The 19,056-nt window shown below is 39.6% G+C and overlaps 1 protein-coding gene across 1 annotated transcript in view; it reads right to left on the bottom strand.

Moving 5' to 3' along the window:
• Window positions 1-1,474: 1,474 nt before the first annotated feature.
• The window catches only part of Ntng1 (netrin G1), a 329,941-nt gene continuing 312,359 nt past the window's right edge, over window positions 1,475-19,056 (bottom strand). The window contains exon 10 of the mRNA XM_033758073.1: window positions 1,475-1,749. Within this exon, the coding sequence (XP_033613964.1) occupies window positions 1,475-1,749 (275 nt within the window). The remainder of the gene's footprint in view (window positions 1,750-19,056) is intronic.

Here is a 19,056-nt window from a genome sequence, read left to right as displayed (position 1 = left end):
GCAGAAACAAGAATTTATTACACCTTGGGCAGTACTTAAAACAAATTTTATTCTCAGGAACAGCAGTTATGCCTACTTGCTGCTGTATATTTGATATTTCATTTAAATACTTAGTCTGAATATATTCAGTCAAATTACTAATCACTCAATTTCCCTGTTACTGTCCTGGTTCCCCAGGTGGCCTTTTATGATACTCCGTGTAAACACTGTGTTTGGAAAGATACATAGATCAGCATCCCTAGAGCCACATGATCACCATCAATCTGTGAAAATAGCATGACTCAAAAATAAGTCTCTTAGTACTCTGCCAACAGGCTTTGGCATAATCTTGGCAATCGTTTAGATCTTTCTTTCTTTCTTTCTTTTTTTCTTTCTTTCTTTCTTTTTTTTTTCTGTTATTTTTTTTCCCAAATGGAAATAGTCTCATATTTTGCAGAAATTGTCCAAGCTAGTGAACATCAATCCATCTTCCTGGGTACTAAATTCATCAGTTGAATGTGTTCAGTCCACACAGAAATCAGTAAAGTGAGTGTGAAACTGCTTGGTGGCTGCTTCTTTCATCTTAAGAAACTGCAATACAAATTCCTGAAATCGTTTATGCAGGAATTTTTATTCTTTAAATCTTCCAGTGTTAAAGCAACAAGAAAACATTTAGAATGTCCTTTGGTGGAATCTTATTACACTTGTTATACATGTAAACTGATATTTCTTTGATGCCAGCACGGTCGTTGCCCTTACAGAGAAATCTCTGCACAATGAAACGAAACAGAACAAAAGAGGACAAAATTAAATGTCAGTCTTTGCTGATTTGAATTAGATACGTTAACAGATTGTCTGGTAACACAAATTGGCAATAATACAAAAATCTACATATTACAGTATTTCAAGAAAAATAACTTCATTTGAATACAAAAGGATAGATACACTTTCTTTTTTCTTATAGCCACTCTTGTATAGTGGGTGTGAGCACACACTGGTGACTCAGTGCTGCTATTACAGGGGTACGACTGGCTTGCGCTTTGCGGGGGCTTTTACACATGTGCATCACTAACATCAGACAAAGAAATCTTTCAACCAACAGGGGTTACAGAGCAACGTTCACTAAAGCACAGGTCGGGAGGGATTCGGGGGCTGAGGCAGGCCAATATGGCAGCTTGTAACAGGCTTCCTTATACCCACAATGCACCTGACAGCAAAGAATGCTTCTATTTGGTTGGTCCACACACTGGTACTAGAGCGGTACTGGAGTGTACCACGTTACAGTAGCAAGTGTTTTTAGGTTGGTTGATTTGTTTTGTTCTTTTGTCTTTCCTGTTGGGGGGCCGTCACAGCCTTTCCAATCCACAATAAGCTCCGCAGCTGGCAATGTGACTCGCAGCGATGATATCAGCAGCTGCCAACTCCTCTGGAGTCAGAAATTAGAAGTCTTGACTCCGATCTGGTGTCCACGTCTGATAAATATGGCTTAGTTCAGTTAGGCCTTTCTTAGTTTGTACACTGTGTTGGAGTGGGTGTGAGTGTGTTGTCTACGTTGGTAGCAAATGCTTGAGTTGTGTTTGCTTCCCCACGGCACAGGCCTGTCGGACGGCTGGGTGCGGTGCTCGGAGTCGGAGCCGCAGCTGCCCGCCTCCTCGCAGCGCAGCTTCTCGCAGAGGATGCCGGTGTACGCGGCCGGGCACAGGCAGCGCGCGTTGTTGTGGCACGTCCCTCCGTTCTGGCAGTGCAGGAGCTCATTGTCGCAGACGTTCGCTGCAGAATGGCGGGGAGGGGGTACGGGAAGAAGAAGCAGAATCAATTTAAGTTCATCTGGTACATCATGTTTTCAGCTTTAAAAAACATCTCTATCGATCTTGTTTGTGATCTCGCATTTCCCTCCTCCCTGCCACAAACGAAGCCTGTGCCTCCAATTTCCAAACAAATGCTGCCTCTGTTTTGATCATATTAGTCTTTTCTCATATAGATTTTTGCTGCAATCTTGGATATCATCATTGTCCATTTCGGGTCAGCCAATACAAAAGTAATGCAATACTCCTGGATTGGCAGTTATCATCCCTGCGTGGACCTGCGACCTGTTGTGACCTCCTGGGTTTTTAAAGGACAAATGCCTGATACAAGAATGCAGAGCTCTGAAACCAGATGAGTAGCATTTAAAATGCAGAGCAGTTTTGCTGAAAGGACCCAGCCTCTCCAAGGGGAGGGCCGCTCACCCCGCAGCTGTGCACATGCAGACAGAGCCCAAGGGAAGGAGGGGGCGTGAGGGGAGGGGACGGGAAGGTAGGTGCTCCGGGCAAGCAGCAGCCAGATGGAAAGAGGGAAGGCTTGTTTCACAGGAGTGTGAGGAAGAGCAGTCACATTTGTCCTGACAGCCTATTAGAGTTTTTATTGCCTTGTAAATACAGGAAGCAGAGCCCAAGGTTACCTTGCTTTCTGGAACTGGTAATAGATGCAATGGTGAAACCCTGATTACTAAAATTTCATTATGTTCATCAATTAATAGCATCAGTTTGAATAAATCAAGACAAGCAACAGGAGACTAAAATTCACTCACAGCCTTTATCATGTAACTTTCACCTCTGATAATTTTTATATCTTCACAATTCTGGTTAACCTCGTTAATTCCATCTCTTTATTATTTTAGGTAATCAAGGTTTCACTGATTTAGCAGAATGTTAAATAGAACCCAGGGAAATTAACACAACAACAAAGAGTAAAAGAGCCAAGAACACTTGCGAACAACAAATGCTGTTTAAGCACTTCACTTACAGACCCCGCTAGAGTAGGGGGTGGAGGTGGGGGACAGAGCAGAAAAAGTAGCTTTTTTATAAATCATAACTTTTTATTTAAAAATAATATTGTCAAATTTTGCAAATATGTCACATAATTAAACACACAGACACAGTCATGCACACATTTAACGTTACTATTAAGGGAATATTGCTTTTTAAATAACTGCCACCCTCCAAGTAGTAACTCTGTAGTAAATGTTGCTTTGTCTATTAATAGCATTCAATAATAATGTCATCTTCAGGAGAAACTTCTTACATACAAACATGTTAATGGTCTGTGTGCAAGAGAGCTGAGAAAAGATGGTGGTAGGTAGGTATCCACAGAACTAATAACAAAACACCTGCAGCAGGGGCCTGTTGGGTTGCCTTCTTCCACATTCCTTGGAGGACTTCCAAGGCAGTCAGACCTAGTCTGTAGGTATAATCTGCAAATGTACCCACATTTGCTATCTATAAATTCGGCCGTGACTGTTAAGGGCACTAAATTCTTCAGACTCAAAATACTGATATAAAAGACAATGTTCTTTTATATAGGTTCTAATTATTATACAAGCTACTGCGTATTGGATAGCTTAGAAATAATAAAAAATAGAGTCAAATTAGAGTATTTTAGGAATTATGGTTTAAAATGTGAAGATCTTTAGCTATGAAGCAAAAGCTTCAAACATTAGGTTGGCCTAATGGACAAAGCTAACAAAAGCCCTGTTTTTTTGTGGCTGTTAATTCGGAAAGCATACATAGATTTTCAGGATTTTGTTTTGCTTACACTTCAAGAAATATCTGTTTAATTGGTGCAATATGGAATAAACAGATCCTAATAACTGTTCCCACTTAAAATTAAAGATTCTCAGCATTTCTTGTTCTAGGAAGCAGATTGCTGAATGGGATATTTCCTTTCATTTGTGCACTAGAGGTAGGAAATATCTGTTCCATCAATATCGATAATTGCTTGCCTTGAATAATTGAGAAGAAATCAATAGTTAATTAAATATCATTCCCCCTTTTTTAAAAAAGCTATTTTTCTTCTACCTGGACCTGAATGTAAATCAGTTTTTGAACAGAGGTTTCTTTCTTTCTTTTTTTTTAAGAAGCTGGTGATTAAGTTAAAATTCAATATCTTTCCTACATTTAAATAATCTACTACTTGATTTTGATGGTCATAAGAAATTTAATGAATACACAAGGAACAGATGTAGCCCAGGATTAATCATTTTTTGGGTTGGGGGAATATATTTTCTGTAAGATATAAATAGAAAATATGAAATCTAGAATATATTTAATTACTTTAGAATTTACTCTAAGACATTGCATTTGGTCTCTTGGTTGTGTTTTGCCCACAAAAATTCAACAAATACAGAATTTTATAATGTGCACTATGTGCTGGAATCATATACTAGAAGCACATTTAAACCTAATTACAAATCTCATCTAATATTCACACCCCATGCTGTGTTCATGCTACTTTGCATCAAAATTGTGTTGGTTAATGAGCAAACTAGGTGGATAAAAATTAAGCTCTTCTTCAGCATATAAAACCAATCAAGAGAAGCAAAGAAACACAAAGCATGATCTCTGCTCTTAAGGAGTTCCAGTTTGATTGGTAGGCTAAAATATAGAAATGGTCCGATATTCATTTAATTAAAATGCCCTTGTTTGTTCTATCCAGCTCAACCAACGTCTGTTTTGTGTCAGGCTTGCTGCTAGAATTTATGGTTGTAACTCTAACTGCCCTAAAGGAGCTCACAGTTTGGTGGAAAATAAACACATTTATACAGAAATATTATGGTACAATATAAAAAGATTACACAGGAAGTATTTGCAAACTGCTAGTGAAACTCAAATGATGGTGCCAATAATTGCTTTGGGGGAAAATTAGGAAAGATTTTCGAAAAGACAGTGTTTGAATAAGAGTTGCACTGGCAGAGTTGGTAGAAAGAACATCATGATGGGGAAACTATGAGTAAACGGCAAGGAGAGGTGAAACACCGTGATGCTGGTTAAACAGTGGTCCTGAACCCTACACCTGCCCTTCTGATGTTGAAGCCAGAACCCTGGTGGAAGCTGTCTGCAGATTCCACCAAGAGGCACTGGAGGGAGCCAAAAAGGAAGGATGAATGAAGAACCGTCTTTGTTTCTGACTGATGGCGCTTCCTCATCGTATTGGCTCTGCAATGGATTTCATCCTTACAGCAGCATTTGGTTCCAGTGCTCAGCTTTATCCAGAACCAGCTTCATTTCACCCGCGAACGTTTCTGCCTGGCAAAAACTCTTCCCTAGTGGCCTGAGCCCCATCTCCTGTCACAGAGGTGCCAGGCAGTAGCTAGGCACTAACCCTTCTCAGAGGTGCACACTTCAGCCCCGTGAAGTCCCTTAGTCCACACTCTTAGTCCCTGAAAACCTTATCCTCTTTCCTATAATTCCTCAGCCCCAGAGTAGCAGTTGCTACTACTAGTGGTTACTGTCTCCATGTTTCCTCAGTGTACTCTTCTTATTGCTAAATTCTCAAACACCTGTTCACTCATTTCCTGCAATCAGTTTTCGCTGTTGAAAAAACCAGCAAAATTTCATTTTTTCTTTTACAAGGAGCCCACTTCAGAGAAACGTGGAAGATGAATGAAGTGAGTTAAGAATGGGCTATGGCTGTTATGCTGAATGTGCACGGGAGACCAGAATGGTAAGTGGTATCTTGGTTGTGAATGTGTTACGTACAACACTGCAGAGTTTAGATAATGGGCAATGGGAAGTTGTTAAAGATAAGTGAGCAGCGAGGCATAGAGGTTTAAAGGGAAAAGAAAGGTGAGGCTAGAACACACAAGGGTCAGGTTACAGCACCAGGATGAGGAAGGAGGGTACTGATTTAGAGAGAGATGGCTTGTGTGAATTCTAAGGCTCCTGTTTTGGGTATGTGGATGCATCACAGACTTATTAAGAAAAGGAGATAGGAGGAAGAGTTTGGTCAGGGAAAACCATGACATTTTTTTGGATCAGTTGTCTTTGAGGAGTCTGTAGGTACCACAGGTGTTTTGCTATTAGTTAGAAAAAACTACTTAATGTTTCAGGTGATGCAGATCCTGGAGATACAGATCTGGGTGGTCATTATTATGAACCTGAAGCAAAGAGGAAAGCATCATGCTGAAAGAACAGATCAAGTGCAAACGAGGACTGCAGCTAGAACACTGGAAAACAGACAGCATTTAAAACATAGATAGAGAAAGCAAGACTATGAGGATGTTGAGAAAAGATGCCAACAAACTACAGCAATCATATGAGGGCCTGAAATTAATCACAGAGGTCTCCTTCTGAGGATGACTATCTAGGAGTTACAGCCAGACTAGAAGAGTGAGAGAAAGGGGACTTGGAGTTGGACAAAGAAAATATGCAAAATAAGCACTGCATATTCTTGATTGAATCTGACCGAAAGGATTTTGGGATAATTAGAAAAAGCACTGAAAAATTGAAGAATTAGCATTTAATGTTAATGTCAGTCTAAAGAAGTGGTTCTCATATTGGATTACTTTTCCTGTCAGGGACAGCAGATGCTGTCTGGAGATAGATTTGTTGTCACCACTGGGCAGGGAGGGCCTGCTACTGGCTCCTAATGGGCTGAAGCCGGAAATGCTGCTAAACATCCTATTGTGTACAGGAAAGACAGTCCTGACCACAAATATTGCTCCTCAGTTGGTGTTAGAGGTAAAGTGATGACATTTTGGATCAAGGCGCAGCCATAGCAATGAAGATGAGCGTCTGTCCCTGATGTATTTTAGGAGGAGAGAATGAAGAAGTCTTGACAGGTATAGATCAGAGAGAAAGAGAGTTTTTAAGTGCACAGCCATGGGAATTAGAGGGGTCATAAAGACTAGGAGTGGAAATATTAGAGTAAATTTTCTTCTTGGAATAAATACAGAAAATTGGGACCTAAGTCAGGGCCCTTACCACAGCTCACAGTTGGGAGACAAGAGGAACCAAAAGGGTTCTTGTCATATCATTTGCTCTTGCTCTCATTGAAAATAGTAATACCAGAGCTTGCAGCAAACTTCAAAAACCATTCAGATAAGGTGTAGACCAGCATTGATTTAAGGTAGAACTTGAGCAATGTCTAGGCCTTCCGATGTACAGATTATTGCTCTTCACGTAGATGGGAAGAGTCAGGAGAAATGGGGTCAGTGGTGTTGCACAGTACAGCGTCCTATGCTCCTTAAGACCTAACTGACTTCTCCACTTCCTGGAATGGGGAACTCTTCTGTGGACCTTAAGTAGATTTCCAGTTGCACTGATTTACTGCTTTGCTTTCACACCACACTGTGATGGGGCAAAGTTCTTTGTGGATAGCATTAAATATGATGTCTTCTTGAGTTGTGCCCTATATAGCACAGCTCAAATATGAATCAGCTCATACAGGATATAAACCAGAAATATCAAAGGTCTAGGTTGGGAATGAAAAAAATCTGTTGGCATGTGTAATGTCATTCCCTTGTCTCCCTGCAGTCTAGGAAACTGCTATTAGTTAAATGTTTGTTTCCAAAATTTGTTATTGAGGTTTAGTTTCCATTATAATAGTACTAAGAAGTGCAGTATCAAAGAGGTATTCTCATGGATTAACTAATGGCAGAATTAAGGTCTACCTCTCAACACCTCTCTGTCTCCCTTTCCACCATGTCCTGACTTTTGCCACGCTAGGATGTAACAAAAAGGCCCTAGCCCAATGCTGATCCTCTTATCTTGGATTTCCTAGCCTCTGGAACTTTGAGCCCATGCAAATATATATTCATTATAAATTACTAGTCTGATACTCAGCTATGGCAGCACAAAGTGAACTCAGATAGAAATATAGTTATTTGAGCATGGCACTCTTGCACTGAGCTCCACGCCCTTCTCCACACAAATTTCCAGGCCCCCACTACCAGCTGGCAGAACTGGCATAAGAATAAACACCCATTTACAGTCTTCACCTGATGTCCATTTCTTATTGGATTTCATTGTCCATTAAGGATCCAACTTTGATTTTTAATTTGGGCTCAACGTGCAGCCTTCAGTTATAACTTTTAGTTGGTGCCCTTCTATGTGGATTGGCCTCTAACCGAGAATGGTGAAATAATTTTGTAGTCTATTTATTTTAAGCTTATCCAGACTCTCTTTATTACTAGTGACAGTCTAAGAGTGTCTCATCTCAATGAACATAAAGGTTATTTTTAAATCACTTACACAATGCTTGATCCAATACTGGGTACACATAGTTACTGGCTAGGTACCATTCTTTTTTGTTATGGTAAAATACAATCACTAGATATAGTAAAAGCGAACACTCCTTTGGATATAGCTTGAGGATATTCTAATGAATTTGTTTTACTACTGATAAAAAGACCATATTCGCGGTGTGTCCAATACCACATTACACAACCTATAACCCTTATCAGGAATGCCTTCGAATGAGATGACCAATGTAATCTGTCGATGTTGACAGATGAGGTTAATGTTATGTGGCCAAAAGATGAAGTGTGGAATCTTCGTAGAAAAGCTGAAGTCAGGGAGGTGTTATACTAGCTCTGATCACAGCTTCAGTAAGCAATCCCCAACAGTAGACAAATAAGCTCTCACAACTGCCATGAGTTTATAAAAACACTCAGAATCTCCACAGTGAAAGAATACGAATGAACACCATTTCTTCCTCTCTTACTTCTACTTATTTTTCTAATACCATCGGTGAAGAGAGTCATATGGATGTAGCTAAATTATTTCTTTAATTGTGTGTGTGTGTGTGTGTAGGTGTGTAGGTTTCTTGATTGTTACACTCACCTGCTCTTCCCAAACTACAATCTATTGTCAAAAGGTGAGTTATGAGACTTTGGTTTATCTTCCTACTCTCGGTCTTTTCCTAAAGGAATGGAACTGTAGACTTGGAGATGGATTCCACGTGTTCAAAGAGGACACCAGCCAGGAATAAGTTTTGCTACTTCTTCTATTCTTTCTCTCTTATAGCTTGCGGGGTCACTCATTCCCACATGGCCAGGATGATCTGTTATATTACCAAAGGGAAGTTTTCTTTTCTCTGTTTGTGTTTTGTTCAAAGACATACATTTAGCTCACCCTGTCAGGGAGCTGCTATGCTCGAGCAATGCCAGGTCTGTATTTATAGACTTGAAAGTTTCTCTTTTTGGCTTTATCTTCTGCACTTCAAGGAATCAATGCAAAGTGTTACCATGACAGCTTCCTTGATGCCTGTATTAATAAAGTGACCTCTACCGTCGCCACCTGGAGCACACCCAGGATTGCTGAGGGAAAGATGTTCTGAATTGTTCTTATCCTTTGCAAAGAAACGTCAAAGAGTGAATAACCTCCACCAAACAGGCTAATAACAAAGGTAGGTGTGCTGCATTCAGGTATGATTTAGGCATTTGAGAACTGATGGCAGGGAGCTGAAGAACTGTGATTATGACCCATTTGTACAGCCTTTGTGGATGTTTTTCTAAGTTGTGAGAGATGAGATATAAAACTGAACCTATAAGTTAGATCCTGAGTAATGGAAGAAACTTTACAGACTATAATCTGGTAGTCTCTCTCTCTCTCTCTGTCTCTCTCTGTCTCTCTCTCTCTCTCTCTCTCTCTGTCTCTTTCTCTCTCTGTGTCTGTCAGTCTGTCTCTGTTTCAGTCTGTCTGTCAGTCTGTCTCCTCCCCACCTTTCCTAGGCATCCTAACTGCATTTCTTCTTTGTCTCATGTCTGGCCCTGAGAAGTGGTACTGTGCAGTTGAAAAAACATGAGTTAAGACCACGAAACCCAAGTTTTAGTTCTGACTAGTCATCAATTCACTGCAAGGCCTTGAATTTATCATGAAAGTACTTAGTGACATCCACCCATCTTTCCACCTCTCATTTAACCAGGCACTGTTCATGTGGGTAAATAGCAATGAACCAGACCAGCAAGGTAGCTGCACATATGGAATTTGTAATTTGGTGACAACTGTAACACTAGGGGGAGGGTTTGCAGTAGGCATTCTAAAGTTCTCTTGAGTTTTTATTATTTGTTTAAATATTTTAATAGAAGGCTTATCATTTTAAAGGCAAAGAATTAAGAATCTCACCCCATTTTGATTAAATAGCTAATCACTATTGAATCTCTGTAATTACTAGGAGTTTTTGTTCTGTTTGACCTGTCTCTCTTATCTATGTCCCTTAGAACAGGATAGATTTTCTACTCATATGTACTGAAAGATGAGGTGATTTAAGAGAATTAGGGGAGGATCTTGCATTCAAGCACTATCCCTGTGGCTAATAGGTTGAATGAACTTGGGAAAATCACTTAACCTCTCTGTGCCCTCTCTCCATGCTTCTGAAGCAGAGATAATAGCACTTGTCCGATTTACCTACCTCACAATTGGGAGTCTTGAAATGAATTACGTGGAGGGGCTCTAAAAAATATAAAATATGACCTAAGTATACTTCCTGATCATTCAGTTTCCTTGTTGGTCCTCCCTAATGCTAGAAGCTCAGGGTGGAAGAGTTCTAATTCCTATATCTGCAGGTAATGAATTCATCATTACTTATCCAGTCCGAGGCACTTGAAGTGAGAAAGAAAGCAAGTGTCCTCCCTTGAAAGGCAGCATCTGTGTATGTTCTGCAGGGATGAATCTGGAGAGAATTTGGGGTCAAAACAAGCAGCTCTTGAAGATTTGAATTCCACTGTTGTGTATTCCACAAAGCCTTGCAAGGTGACTTAGGAGTAGCAGCACCCATTTTCTCCGAGGTGACTTTTATGCTCTCATTCAGTGTGTACACTCTTGTATCCATCAGAGTGCATACACAGGGCATGTTTCCATGGTAGCAAGGAGGTGCTACCCGGAGGTCCTTATGTGAAAACACCCTGGATTTCTTGCTCTCAGCCCATGTTTCTAACTTGGTTTGTGTGCGTCTGGAGACAGCGGCACTAGTAGCATGATGCCCATGTGACAGCACGTAGTCTACTTGGTTTTAGTGTAACCGAGCCAAGGAGCAGCCCTGAAGGGGCTGCTGGGAACAGTGCCGAAGTTGAGCGGTGAGACAGGCCCACATAATCAAGGGCACTGGGTTCTGACCTGGCGGGGCGAGTGCAGCCATACCTTCTCTGTTCCTCTGATATCGTAGGGTACTTTCTCCTGTCTAACCAAGGAAACACTGTGTACAACATTATTAAAGGGAGCCTCCATTCAGTGTGAAGGTGCCCATGTCTACAGCCTGCAGTACCACTGCTGGTGAGAGATGACACGTGGCTAACGCAGGAGCAAGAGACACTGCTGCCACCACGCCAGGTTTTGTCTTTTGCAACAAGGAAAAAAAATAGCCTTTGCTAATCTTGAAAAAGAATTAATTCACTGAGAAACTTATAAGCCAGAGGCTGGGCACCTTTCCCAAAGTGATCGTTAATGATGTATTGAAATCCTGTTTAGGTGGACACCTCCAGACACAGACATAGGCAAGGTGTTCATAAAAATGGTGCTGAGAAATCACAGATTTTCTAATTGGGTATCAGAAAAGCCCTTGTCGAGTGTAATCAAGAGGCACAACTTTTACTCTCAGTGGAAGGTGAAATGACAGTAGTGGTCCTGAGAAGGCACAATTCAGGCACATTTGCAACACGCATAAAGGTATATTTTCAATTACATGACCTTGTGTCAGGAGTAAAAGCAGATGCAAAAATGGCAAAATGATTACCTCATACAATCCCTTTAAGTACAGAGATACAGCTATTCAAATATCTTATTATATAATGTGACCCTTAGCAAAAATACTGGCGTACATTGTAGTAAAATGAGACCAGTTTTATCGCTGGGTGCTAAGAATGCAGTTGACTTTAGTAATTTAAATTTTTATCTTAATAATTTTTACTCTTTGCAAATATTCCGCAATAAATAAATAGTCCTTTGAAGATACTAAGAATATTAATGAAAAAAGAATGGTTCTTGAGAAAATAAGCTTCTTTTATTGAGATGATAAAGACAATTTAGTTCTGAAGCAAATCATCCCATTACATTTCACAAAATTTTACTATGTTCTAATATATATTTCTAACAAAGTTACCAATTATCTTAAATGTCCAAAAAATAATCTTGAAGGAGACATGAGTTCCTACCTGATCCCATAATTATAAGAAGGTCTTGCCTTGCCAAAGCCTGCACAGCCTCAGCCGTGGATGGAACCAGCAGAGCTTCATGAGTCAAAGGAATCTGCAGACTGACGGCCATTTTGTTGGTAACGAGTGCAGATACAAAATGAGCGGACACTTTTACATTTGAAGGTCAAGTGATAGTGATGACTGTGACTGAATTTCTCTCCATCTTTCCAGTTCAGGGGACCAAATCCTCATTTAAACTAACTTGAAGAAAACCTATTCCATGGGACTTCAGTTTGTGGGAGACTCTGACCCGCTCTCCTTTCACATTTGTTATCTGTTCATTGTGGTTATTATCATTAGTATGCAGCACTGTTCCTGGCTCTGAATAGATGCTCAATAAATATTTACTAAACAAGTAAATAGTTTCTGTCATTTCCTCCTGCTTCTTTCTGAATGCTGAATCTATCTCTGTTATTAGTAAATAGCTAGCTAGCTAATTAGACAGGTATAAGAGAGAAGACTGAGTAGAGCCTGATGTGTATGGATATAAAGCTTATACATTAGAGAACAGGAAATGGAAGGAATTTTTCCTTGATGACTGCATTTGGGAAATAGGAAATAAGGTTATATGCCAAGCTGAGGGAGCAACATGAGGTGTTATCTTGAAGGGAGGTGTGAAATATTTGGGGAATGTGAGAGGAATCTATGTGCCAACACATGAAAAAACTGCTGAGCAGCTTTGACTCTTTAGCTCTGGTTGGATATCTTGATTTCTCAGAGGTCTCCATATGTGTTTTTTGTTGTTGTTGTTGTTTTTTAAATAAAACATTCCCAGGAAGAGAAGGAGGTCTTGTATTATGGTTGTTTTCCTTTAAGGATACAGTGTGCATCTGTGGAGGGGACTGGATTGAGGCAGAGAGGCAAGGATGACCAGTACTTTGAGAAAAGAGACCAGAAGCCTACCTTTCACTGTGATTAGGCAAAGTATATTAGCTGTTATTATAATCTGGGCATTATGAGTAATATGAAGGTGAAAAGATGTGTCCCTGAGGCCCTGAACAAAATCACTGATCTGTTTTTCCTGTTTTTCTTTTTAATTGGGAAGATGCTTGGTTAAGTTTGGAACACAAACTAAAGGAACATTGAGATGGAACTGTTCTGCGTGAAGGTGGGAGGGAGGTGAGGCAGCCCTAAGTGAGGGCCATCGGGGGATGCAAGCAAGAGGATTGCTGTTGCTTGAAATGATGTCAAAATTGTGAAAGGCAATCTATATTGCCCCATACTGTGCTGAAGCCAAATTTGTAAAACACCCCACATTCTGTCCAGGCGGTAGAGCAATACAGGCCTTTGATATTCGGCAGTAAGAAATACAAGTGTCTGTAGCTGAAAGGAGATAATTGTGCCATTAATTCCAATGTGTGGGTTTTTTTAAAGACAGGATTTCAATGCTTTTGAACACTTTGTAAAGCTAAAATATAATTTGAGGTTCCTGTTTGTCAAGCTATAGCCAAATGTCTCCTTAGAGACTTAATTTTTCCTATATATACTTGGCAGGAGTGTTCTAAATATGGTCTAAGCCCTCTTAGGATTTTTAAACAGCAGGGATATTTAAGTATGAAAAAATAGCTACTGAAATCACACAGCGGTAACTTTTCTTAATGATTTTTTTTCCCTGGGAATCACTGTAATTTACTCTTGTCTGCCGTGGCCTTGCTGTCACTATAACCACCTCCTGATAATGTCAAAGCAAGTCTTGGGAGGTGATTTTATAATGTTAGGATGAAACAAAGCCATTTCCCTGTTAATGCCAATGTCAGGGCAAAATGAATCGGCGTTAATAAATTCAAGGTCAGAAAAACAACATTATGGAATCAAGAGAATGTGCACAATGATGACAGCAGTCATTTAGGGATGCCAGGCTCCAAGTAAAAATGATGGCTAATATTCAAAAATGTATTTGCTACTGTATTGGGAACCAAACATATAAATTTTCAAAAATATATTAGTGAGATCGAGAAAGGACAAAGAAGTTACAATCACAAAATGAGTCACTTGCGGACCTTTCCAATAAAGTTGATGCTGACCACTGCAAATCTCAGGATCTTTCCTCATTTACAAATTCCTGGCCATTCAGAATTTGAACTGCAAGTTTTGTTGTTTTGCTGTGATGGTATCCAAAAGGCTTGGGTTGAATACTGTCATCACCACTCTGGGTTCTGCACTTTGGATTTCTGAACCTTCTATTTTAATCTGCAAGAGAGGGCATTACACTGGCCTGTTGTGAGCAGGAGAGATCTTTGAACTCAATGATTAGTATTAAGTGCTCTGTAAGTGCTGGGGAATACTCCAAGTCCTAAGTAAAAAGATAGACTGCAGTAGTTACAGGAAATGTTGTTAGTGTAGGTTCATGTGCTTATGTTTCATTAGATAACAACTTCACACACTAGTGCAGATTCCTGCATCTTCTAGTTCACATTTATTAATAATTTCTAACTTCCTTCACTCTTAATACCTGCAAATTTGAAAAAAAAATCCTTCACTCCTACAATTCCTTTGATGAAAAAGCATTTACCTCTTGCAAAGAAGATAGTGTATTTTTTTAATGATCAAAACAACAACAACAGAAGCCTTTATTTGTGAGAAAGTGTAAGACAGGTAGGTTAGACAAGATCATGAGCCATATAACTAATTCCTTGCAACGTAACTCTTACTAAAACTGAGCTTCAGACATGAGACCAAAGGAAGAGCTAAGTAGAGACTTTCTATAATATCCAAAGGGGCTTTTCCTGAATTAGGAACACATTCATTCAGTGTAGGACCCGAAAAGGGCAATGTCATTACTGCAGGCACTCTGAAGGACATTTATGTTTCTTCCCAGAAGAGCACGGAGAAAGGTGAGCTACTTAGACTCAAATCAGAATCTAGCCAAAAAAAAAGGTGTCAAATCTGTGATCAGGAATATGAGAATCAGGAATTCTCAGATTCAGACCTGAAAAGATGTTACAGCTGCTCTTTGAGGGAAATGCAGACGGACCAAGATTAGGTTAAGCAGTGATGAAAAAGATTTGGGTGGACTTGAGTAATCAGATGACGTACTTTTAGAATAACTTGTTCTAATCTTTCACTTTCCTCTACGTTCTTTATTCTCAGTTTTGAATCTATATATTTTATATTAATAAGGAGTTTTTCTAGAGTATAATCTCAATGAATAAGGATTTTTGAATATGATGTTCTTTGCTGTGCAATACCTGGAACAGCTCTTGGTAACAGACTGCTCCATGAATGTGAGTGTTTTTGAGTGAATGAATAAGGGAATTATATACAAAAAAGTCACATATTCCATATCCATTCCTTCCTTTCTGCTTCTAAAATAGCTTTCCAACTGTGTCTTTTCTTTCGCCCCTACATTAAATTGCACAGAAGTGCTATAGCCAGACTGAGTTTCCTCAGAAAGTGTTTTCACGATACTTCTCACTCATTTTGTCATTCTCAACTTTCAATGGCTCCCTACTGCTAATTGGATAATTCTATAGTCAGACTCCCCCTTGTGTTCAGAATCTCCCTATCATCTGTTTTTACTCTAGAGCATAAACTTTCTCCTGCTAGCAAATATATTCACACACACACACACACACACACACACACACACACACACACACACGAGTATGTAGTTATAAGGTCAGGCGTTTTACAGATGTCATCTCACTGACTGTTTCCAGTTACCTTGTGGAACAGGTATTGTTGTTATTATTGCTATTTCCATTTTACAAGACACCCACAGATTCTGTTGATCTTTCCCAAAAGCCGCCTTGATACCTGGGCAGCAGAGGCAGGGCTGAGTAGACCCTTCTTTGAATCCTAAGAACTGCCCGCACTGCTCTCCTGTCCCTTGACTGGCACCTGTTTGCCAAGCTGACTCTATTCCTGATGTGTTTGGCCCTAAACTCTCCACCCAGCCTTCAAGATCCAGGTTGTAAGCAGCCCTCTCCACAAAGCTTTGGAGGAATTGTCAGTTCCACTACACACTGGCTGGAAGAAATTCTGGGTATCACTCAAAGCATCATTGTTTCATAAATAATTTAACACTTGACATTCACCACCTGGGATGCTACATAGAGTAAATGAGTGAATGCATATAATTCAAATAGAGCAACGCCTGGCATACGCAGAGACTTTTAGTAAATGTTAAACTCCGTTGAGCTCTTCTATACCTACAACAAACCCTCTTTCTCTTTGTGCATTTCTTATCTCCTCAACTCAACTCAGAGCAGGCCATTGTCTTGTACCCCTTATTGTCCAACTGACCAACTTGGTGCTTGTCCCTGGAGGATCATTTATTGACATCATTTCTTGAGGGTAATAGATAGCTCTTTTATTTTTGTACCTTCAAGTCTCTCTCTTATCTTTAAATACTAAACATCTACACTTTTTCTTCCCTGACACATAAATTCTCAATGATTTTCTTCCCCCATGGCTGATTTGTCAAGCAACTTCTGCCTTTCCACACTTTGGAAGGAATATACATTCCTGAGACCAGGACTGAAGATTAGAGTTTTCCTTACTGTCTTCAAGAGGTAGTTTCAGAGAAGTCCCTTCACTTAGCGGTTTTTGTACCTTTTACTTGTGTTTCTTCAGTTGTGACATGAATGACAACAGCCTAGAGAGAGGAAGAGAGGGCAGAGAGGAGGGGAAATATGGTGTTGGGTTGAGTGGGACAGAAATGCCCGCATGAGCCTGCCAGAGCCTGTCCTCCCTGTTGAGCAGCTCCACTTCTGCTTGTTTGCTGTTAGGGAGCACATGTAAAAGTTAAGCTTTCAAGCTCACCCTAAAACTGTATCTTGGATTTGGCCTTATTCATTGTTACTTTACTCCATGCATCAAAAGAACAAATGACTCTCATGTGGTTCCCATTTTAAAAAAATGCAGAATAGTGAATGGCAGATTCTCCACCTATGGCCCTCATCAAATTATCATTCAGACACGTCCTGAGCCCAAAGTTTAGACCCTGAACTTCAGCAAACATCCTTCTTGTCCCTAGCTATGCTGTCGGTGTGCTGTGTGAGCCTACTTGGATAGTTTTGTCTGGTTTTATCTTCAAGGCTTCTACTTGTTTTTTTTTTTTTTTAGCCAGTTACTCTGTGTAGGCCTCTTGGTTAAAGTTCTTTGCCACTGCTCACCCCACATTCCCTGGCTCCTGCCACCTGTCCCTGCTGCATTAGACCATTCATACCCACCCAAGTCACTTGTTCCCAGGCAGCTCTCCCTGTTTACACCCTGTTTACCCTAACTGTCAAAGCACCGGAACAACACGCCAGCCTGTTAGGATCTGTTTCAGGCAGGTCTCTGACCTGTTTAATCAGGCAGCTCTTTTGTGCTAACAAACTCTGTGCTGGTCAAATGTTCCTGAAAAGTCTAAAAGCTCTCATCTACAGACCAGACTGTGGCTGGCATGGCTTTATGACAAAGCAGTGTAGGTTATTCAGAAATGGCAAAGAAAGAAAATGATTTACCTGGGCCACGGAGGTGTTTTTCTGTTTGTGAGAGTTTTTTATTTTTGTTTTTGTTTTTATTTTTAACAGTTCAATGCTGTCACCTTTGCTTATGATAAGTAGAGGGGAAGAAACACAAAACACAGAGGATGTTGATGGCTAACCTGTACTTAAACCTGAATACTGAAGCCTTCTCTGTGTTGTCACTTATTGTTTTGATTTTTTTAAAGAAAATGATTAGAAGCCTCCTTTACAAAAGTCTAGTAACAACAACAAAAAATTCTAACAGAAAAAGTCTAGTAGGACAATGTTTATTTCAAAAATAATCTCAGATCTCCCAAATTCACCAAAATTGAAATACGTCTGAAATAAATACATTGAGGGCTGGGGTTGTACTTCCTTGGTGGAGTATTTGTTTAGCATATGCGAGGCCCCTGGTATTGGGGGAAAAATAAACTTTGCATTTTCCTTGTATTATATATACTGCCATTTTTTTTCCTGGTACCGGGAATTGAACTCAGGACCTTGGGCTTGCCAGGCATGTGCAGCACCACTGAGCTAAATCCCTTGTCCTATATTGCCATTTTTTTGTTCCAGATGATAAGAATCAAGAAAAAGTATAATTTAGTAAGCATATGAAATTGACTCCTGAGGATATAATCAGGGGACTTATAATAGAAAATTGTTTGAAAAAAATGTTGCAAAACCTAAGTACATTTTAGTTTTTGACAATTTTCTGATAAGAACTCTTAGATTTTCCTTTGCTGTAATGCTTAAATAGCTAAATGTTTTAATTAATATAGATTATTGATTTGCTATTTTAGATTCATCAATTTAATTTTAGGTAACAAGTGGAAAAAACAAAGGTACCATGAATTGAAAATTTTTTTCCTGACATTATATAACAAATAAGATGAAAATTATGACAAAAATCCAGCCAGTACAGAACTAAGACAAAATTTCTTTATGATCAAGTTATAAACCATACAATATAGATTTAGTTTACAATGCTAACATCAATAGATACTAAACTCTAATGCCAAGAGCAATAAAATGAGAATAAAGAGAAAAAAATTGACTGGGCACATGAAAAAACTAGAAAATTTTCGGTGATTTTCAATCCTTATCAATTTATTTCCTAAGAAGCCCATAATGAATTCATATCGATGATGGGTACTTGCCTAATGACATCATAATGCATGATCAATGCAAGTCTAGGAGTCTAGATCAGACCATTCTTAAGTAGAGACCAGTCAAGACACAATGAAAGCCTGAGCTGGCACAGGGGAAAGAGAAGAAGAGAGAAACCTGATTTCCTGGTTTGTTTGATGATGGAGACCATTGGAGGTAGCCTGGTACAGTTTATCTCTTACCCACACTTAGAGATTGTGTGGAATTGCACAGACTTGGAATTATATCCTGGCTCCTCAACTGTGAGACCTTGGTGTGGCCAGTGACCTGGGCTTTGAGTTCCACATCTGTGAAATGAATACACCATGTTTTTACCTAGTTAAGATATTTTGAAGATTAGAATAGACACCAGCCTGTTAAGAAGCTTACCGACAGATGGTGACTACTTTGATTATAGTTAGGTCTGCATGAGGTGGGGTTACATATGAAACATATGCCAAGTAATAAAACTTCCAAAATGTTAATTCTTCTCTTTCTAAGATATATATATATATTTATATCTATATA

Source organism: Fukomys damarensis, unplaced genomic scaffold, assembly GCF_012274545.1.
Source record: "Fukomys damarensis isolate Sample0158 unplaced genomic scaffold, DMR_v1.0_HiC HiC_scaffold_33, whole genome shotgun sequence".
In the NCBI taxonomy this organism is placed as follows: Eukaryota; Metazoa; Chordata; class Mammalia; order Rodentia; family Bathyergidae; genus Fukomys; species Fukomys damarensis.
The sequence above is the reverse complement of the archived record's forward strand: the minus strand, read 5'-3'. Positions and strand labels throughout refer to the sequence as shown.